Genomic DNA, 6,958 nt, shown 5'->3' with positions numbered 1-6,958 from the left:
GGGGCGGGAGGATCCTTGCGCGGGAAGGCGCCATTTTGTGACGGTCGTTGGAGCCTGAGGAGGAGCCGCCGCCGCCGCCGCCGCCGCCTGTTCCGCGCCTCAGCCCTCTTCCGACCTTCCCTTTCCACTCGGTTCCGTCCGGGCCTCTCCTCCTCCCCCTGCCCTCTCGCCCCTTCCTCCCCCTCACGCCTCCCTCCGGGCTCGCTCCGGCCCTAATTCCTCTTCGCGCGGCGGCCGGCCGACCCACCAACCGCAGCCATTGCAGACCTCGCCATGTCAGGGGGCGGCGTGATCCGCGGCCCGGCCGGCAACAACGACTGCCGCATCTACGTGGGGAACCTGCCGCCGGACATCCGCACCAAGGACATCGAGGACGTCTTCTACAAGTACGGCGCCATCCGGGACATCGACCTCAAGAACCGGCGCGGGGGGCCGCCCTTCGCCTTCGTCGAGTTCGAGGACCCCAGGTGAGGCCGGGCCGGGCCGGGGGGGGGGGGCGCCCGCCGGGCCACTACCCCTTGCGAGGCGGCCTTTCCCGCCTTTTCCGGCGGGGCGGGGCGGGGCGGGGCGGGGAACGGGTTCTTCTTGGTGGAGGGCCGAAGGGGAGCCCGGCCGCGCGAGGCCCACGACGACGAGAAGAAGAAGAAGGGCCCGCCACATCCCGTTCTATGGCAACGGCCAGTCTGGAAGGCCCCAGAGCACGTGGGCCCAGCCCCTCCGCCGCCTCTCCCTCCCGCAGCGACTGGTCCCGTCTTTTGAAAGCTCGGGCCCAGCCCTTACCGACGCCTCTTCTCGGTCAGCGTCCTCGGCCCCCCCCCCTCCCCCTTTTAAAGGGAGCCACCCCTGCGTTTCCTGGAGTAAAGTAAACCGCGCGAATGAGCCCCGGCTCCTTTGTCTGCCCTTGAGCCAAGCAGCCGCCAGCTCGTCCACAAGATGTTGGCCCAGGTAGCCTGCAGCCTTGCGGATGTGCGCGTTTGGGAGCAAGCTCCGCTTGTAACTTGATTTGCCAATAACTATCCTTAGGTCAGTGATGGCGAACCTATGGCATGGGTGCCAGAGGTGGCACTCGAAGCCCTCTCTGTGGGCACGCACGCACAGAGTCACCTCCCCCCCCACACACACACACATTTAGGCTGGCCTGGGCCGCTGGGCTGGATTATTAGCATTGAACCTAAGACCTACTTTTGGGGAAGCAGTAAGAACATAAGAACAAGCCAGCTGGATCAGACCGGAGTCTATCTAGTCCAGCTTTGCTACTCACAGTGGCCCACCAGGTGCCTTTGGGAGCTCACATGCAGGAGGTGAAAGCAATGGCCTTCTGCGGCTGTTGCTCCCGATCACCTGGTCTGTTAAGGCATTTGCAATCTCAGATCAAAGAGTGTAGATAACCTTGTTGTTAAAGCTTCAATGTTAAACCCCACTGATTTTCATGCAAAGAACTCCTTTACCTGGGAGTAAGCTCGGTTGCTGGCAATAGGGCTTGCTTCTGAGTAAACCCTCCTAGGGTCGTGATTCACCAGTTGGAAGAGTTGCACGGTTGCTTCAAAGCAAAGCCATGAACTACCACCAAGCTTACTCCCGAGTAATGCACGCCTCAGAGCCAACCATTTTTTCCTAACTAAAACCTCAGTATTCAGGTTAAATTGCCGTGTTGGCACTTTGCCATAAATAAGTGGGTTTTGGGTTGCCGTTTGGACACTCGGTCTCAAAAAGGCTCGCCATCACTGCCTTAGGTTAAGGCTGCATGAGATCACTGCCCAAGACAATAGTTAGCTCGCTGCACAAACAAGATCTGAATGGAGCCTGTGTGTCCAATGGCAACCTGCTTCCCATCTCTGACCTTACTGTTTCTTAAAGCTTATCCCGTTTTCAGTTTCCAACATTGACTTTGAAAGGAGGTTAGTGTTTAAAATACAGGTGGGGGTAAATTAGAAGTTCTTTAAAAAAGTGTCTCTAAGCCCCCTTCCGCACATGCAAAATAATGCGTCTTTAAACCACTTTCACAATTGTTTGCAAGTGGATTTTGCCATTCCGCACAGCTTCAAAGAGCACTAAAAGCACTTTGAAAGTGCATTATTCTGCATGTGCGGAATAAGCCTTAGTAAGGTTTTGTTCCAGACGGTGGCACGTATTTTGCATGGTGCTGTAAAGAATTGTTGCAAGTGAAAAATGCAAGTACTGATATTTAAAAACTTCTTCCAAGTTCGAAAGTTTGAGGGACTCTTGTGCCACTATCAGAGGGGTTACAGCTCTGTGGAATGAACTGTGTTGACTTGCAGCGGGACCAGCTTTTGAGGAAGAATGGTGCTAGACACCGCAGGCTTGTCCTGGTATGGTTCTAAGTAGGACTATAGTTCAGCTCATCCATTTCATGAATTATGTTCAGTTGCCAATAGAGGATGACATTTAACATAACTGAGTTTGTTGATGCCTTCATCTTCTAGAATAACAAAAGTTCTGTTGAGTGAAAGCTCATGTCGCAGTACATTTATTGGTCTTAAGATGCCACAAGACTGCTTGTTGCAGTTGGTCAGTTATTGCAGGGGAATTTGCTGACTTCAGTAATTCTGCTTATTCAAATAGCAGTTATGATATATGTAACAGGTATTTCTGAATAATTGCAGAAACCTTAATTGTGGTTTTCTCTCCCTCCCCCCCCCCAAAAAAAATACAGACCATAGGTTTCTTAGGGCAGCCCTCTGCCGTATCATATTTCTGGTGAACTCAGTATGTGCACTGAAGAAAAGAGCATTGTCTTTGCAAGGGACTGCTCTTTCTTCCTGCTCTGTTCTTCTTCCCCCATGCCCCAGTAGGAACAAGGTCAATCACATGTATTGATATTCTGGATTCTTGCTGCTTCTTTTCCTCCCATGCACATGCCATTAGTCACACTCTGTGGAGAGGGAAGCAGGCTGTACTCCTTGTTTTGGTTAAATCAGCGTGGCCTTTGTTGAAAAATTATAAAAATAGTACTGTAACCGCTACATGAACAACTTTCACACAAAGTATGGGCATGAAAGATCTCATTCATTAGACTTTTGTTATGTTTGGACTGCACATGAGCTAAACCATTGTTTTGTTACTAAAGCACTGTCTTCGCGGAGGTGGCCTGGAGTTCTCTTGGATACAGGAGCCTGGTACTTGCCTCCATGTATTTTAAAACACGCTATTTCAGGCATTTCATTTGATCGTGTCCAGTCTTCCTGAAGCAGCTTTGCATACGTTCTTCTGTGTGTCTGACTAAGATTCCATAGTAAGGTTTAGTTACTTTCCCAGACCTCCTAAATTGGAGTTCATAGGGAGGATGTAGATTTCTTACAAGTTTCGTCTAGTAATCCGTATCAGTCTTGTGATGCAATTATCAGTGGAGTGATGAACTATGTTAGTTGCCCTAATAGGGAAGGCAAATGATATTATTTTGGCTTGGATTTTCCCTCTGACAAAATTCCTTCAAAACTTTTTCACAAGGTGCCCAAACTTCACATGCTCCCTTGTTTTGTAGGCTTCAGTTACATGTCAGGCTGTGGAACACAGTCTGGAAACAAATGCCAGATAATTTCATGTTGGGAGAAGGCTGGGATTCTGCCAGATATCAGTGAGTTTATAATTGGGCATCAGCGTGGTTCTTCATCTAATTGTTGCAGGGATGCAGAGGATGCCGTGTATGGACGGGATGGATACGATTACGATGGGTACCGTCTGCGAGTAGAGTTCCCTCGAAGTGGCCGGGGCACTGGCCGGGGAGGCGGTGGAGGAGGAGGTGGTGGAGCCCCAAGGGGCCGATATGGACCCCCCTCTAGACGCTCAGAGTACAGAGTGGTAGTATCGGGTAAGTAGCGTACATTGTTGAGAGGAAACAGCGTTGATTGAAGCCATCTTTGACGTCAGGTGTTAGGCAAAATAGTGAGGATGAAGAACTGCTGGATTAGTTTTCATGCCAGCTTTATTGTATGTATTCACACTGTAACTAAAGATTGATCAAGTGTATCTTGCAAGTCTCACAACCTGTCAACCTGCATATCTTAGTTTTCATTTTTAAAAATGGGTGTTTTGTTCTTCTGAAACAGCTTCAAAGCATGTTAACGATAGCTGTTGGAGATTGACTGGCGGATTCAGTGTCTAGTGGAGCTCTCTGTCCTTGCACCTTGCCTTTTCTACCAACATTTATTACTGTTCTTCCAACTTGGTTCCTTACCAAAAGAAATTTTAATTGTTCTGTAAGCATAATTTAAGTAAAGTATTACATGTGTCTCATTTCATACACTGTTGAACAAGTACACCTTGAAACCAACACAGAACCTGGGTTTCTGCTTCAAACTCCTGCAGTTCCTCCTCTTTCCTTTTGCATAGACTGTGATGAGTAAATGAGGTTACCTTTCTAACCTTCCTAAGATTACACTAGAAATAACTTACAATCTGTCTCTTGTTCAGGACTGCCTCCCAGTGGAAGCTGGCAGGATTTAAAGGATCACATGCGTGAAGCAGGTGATGTATGTTATGCAGATGTTTTCCGAGATGGGACTGGTGTCGTGGAGTTTGTACGGAAAGAAGACATGACCTACGCAGTTCGAAAACTGGATAACACTAAATTTAGATCTCATGAGGTAGGTTTTCTGCTTATGTTTTACCAGAATTGGATGCACAGGGCTTAAACAATAGGATTGAAGGTAAGGAGGTGCACTCTTTTTGTTTGCAGCTCTGACAAATGCAGAAAGCTAGCTGGGTGATCCCACATTAAGCTTTGATGCCAGGAGATGTAATATGTTGTCTCTTGGTTCTTGTAAAAAATGTCAGCATGCCTGGATAGATGGCTTGAAAGTGTAGACCTTTCAATCGAAAGTTGTGTCTGTTTGCTAGGGAGAAACTGCCTACATCCGTGTTAAAGTTGATGGTCCAAGAAGTCCAAGTTATGGAAGATCTCGTTCTCGCAGCCGTAGTCGTAGCAGGAGCCGTAGCCGAAGCAACAGCAGGAGTCGCAGTTACTCCCCAAGAAGAAGCAGAGGATCTCCACGCTACTCTCCCCGCCACAGCAGATCACGTTCTCGTACATAAATGATCCTTAATGGTGCTCTTTTTGTAGAACCCCCATGTTGTATGCAGTTTTCTTTTACTCAAAGGCAGTTTTTTTTTAAATTCAAGCTGTTTTACTCAAATTGGCTAAAGTGTTGGATTGCATTTTTGTATAATATCCCTAGTGAGTATTTGCTCCTTAACATGAACATTTCCTCACATCTTTGATAAAATGTATTTTAACTGGTGTCACAGGCAGAGTTCTCTCCATTTAGCTATAGTCTGCCACCCACACTTTTCCAGCCGTGATATTGCTGTGTAAAATGTCTGTGTTCAACTATGGTTTCGACAGACTGGGGATGTTGGGGGGTTGTTTGGGTTTGACTTGTCTCTCCTGGGGAGCTTACATTTTATCTTGCCTTTTCGTGTGTCTTTCTGTAGACATATCTGAAGAGATGGATTAAGAATGCTTTGGATTAAAGGATTTTGGAGCACATGTCAATCATTTTAGGATTATCAAAAGGAGGATTGAGGAGGATCAGATCAATAATGGAGGCAATGGTATGACTCCAAGTGCTATTGTCACAGATGAAATTGGCAGTATTGACCTTATACTGAACGCTGCATACTCTTGTTTATTATCTTGTCCCACCGTGCTTTGGTTAGGAATTTAGGTCTGGATTGCTATGGTCATCTAATTACCATTGATGGCAGTTGTGCCGGTATGGCTCTTTCAGGCCCAGGGGGTGGGGGAATACTGACTGGCTTCAATTATCAGCCGTTGATTACAGGTTCTATGTATTGGAAAACTAGTCAATGCCAGTTTCTTCAAACCTGTGGGTATAATCTCAATACTGCTAAAATCTGCATGTCCTCTGTGTGACTGATATAGCATTACTGTTTCACCTTAAAATTAACTGAATGAAAGGTGAGAGGTGGAAAAAAACGCCCCTTGATGGGATTTACTCTGAAGTCTGCCCCCTTTCCCTTCATGCAAAGTCAGCTGACTCACTGGCACGTTTTAAGATTTCAGTTAACTTTGATTAACCTTCCAGACTGGAGGGCAGTAATGAGCTTTTAGTTTTAGACATGCAGTAGATGGATAGCTTTAGCAATAAGTTTTTGCAACTTTAAACTTTTTGCAACCACAAAACCTGTAATGCACCATATAGTAACAAATATGTTGGCATTATCAGTTGTCCTTTGTAAATATTAGAATGTTTCCTCCCAATGATAAAACATTGCTAAAATTAAGCTTCACGATTCAAAAGCTTGTTTTGGGGAATTGATAGTTATCGATGCCAGTCTATTATTCAGTGGCAGACATAACTGATCATTCTCCAGAATCCTATTTTTCATTGCAGTATCTAACTTTTTGCCTCCTCTTTTTTGGTTTTGCTGGTTATAAAGGTTTGGATTGGAGAGGGCTCACTGGATCCCAATCCTTGGAGCTGGATCATTGGATTCAAATCATATTGTGGATAGGATAGGGAGGATCAATTGCAAGGATTCATGGAGCGGGATCAAATTACCAGGAACATAGGAGTGGATTCCTGCCCCAACCAAACCGCACTCGTGTGGATTTTTGTTCAACTCAATTGGCTATTCCAAAGAATTTTTCTCTCTCTATTTTTGACGATTGGAGCCCTTAAGATGCACGATGGAGTTTTCATTTTTTGGTAAAAGGAGCAAAGCGAGGACCTGGAGAGGCACGCTGGAGCATTCTCCTTGGAAGGATTCAGCACGAGTAGATGGTAAATGTTAAAGGGGAAAAGGGGGGTTTTGTTTTAAAACATACTAAGTCGTTTCTCTAAATTTAAAGACAAAAAAATGGAGTCTAAGATCAAGTAGGCTTTCAATTGGCTATTGCCTCTTTTCTTTTGACAAATAAAATTTTATGAAAAAGTGCATGGCGTTTTGTTGTGTTAAATAATTCCTTCTGCTGTGA

General features: G+C 46.3%; 1 protein-coding gene across 3 annotated transcripts; it reads left to right on the top strand.

Moving 5' to 3' along the window:
- The first annotated feature begins 24 nt into the window (after nt 1–24).
- Nucleotides 25–6,918, top strand: SRSF1 (serine and arginine rich splicing factor 1). 3 transcript variants are annotated; one of them, XR_007246329.1, is made up of 5 exons: nt 26–467; nt 3,645–3,829; nt 4,432–4,604; nt 5,452–5,571; nt 6,421–6,918. XR_007246329.1 is itself a non-coding variant. In XM_048519195.1 (4 exons), the coding sequence occupies exons 1-4, from the start codon at nt 274–276 to the stop codon at nt 5,488–5,490; spliced, it is 591 nt and encodes a 196-aa protein (XP_048375152.1). In that variant the 5' UTR covers nt 25–273; the 3' UTR covers nt 5,491–6,918. The 3 variants fall into 3 exon arrangements, 2 of the variants coding, with proteins under 2 accessions (XP_048375152.1, XP_048375151.1); XM_048519195.1 differs by having other exon boundaries at nt 25–467; nt 5,452–6,918; XM_048519194.1 differs by having other exon boundaries at nt 31–467; nt 4,858–6,918.
- Nucleotides 6,919–6,958: the final 40 nt, after the last annotated feature.

This window comes from Sphaerodactylus townsendi, linkage group LG16, assembly GCF_021028975.2.
Source record: "Sphaerodactylus townsendi isolate TG3544 linkage group LG16, MPM_Stown_v2.3, whole genome shotgun sequence".
NCBI lineage: Eukaryota > Metazoa > Chordata > Lepidosauria > Squamata > Sphaerodactylidae > Sphaerodactylus > Sphaerodactylus townsendi.
The sequence above is the reverse complement of the archived record's forward strand: the minus strand, read 5'-3'. Positions and strand labels throughout refer to the sequence as shown.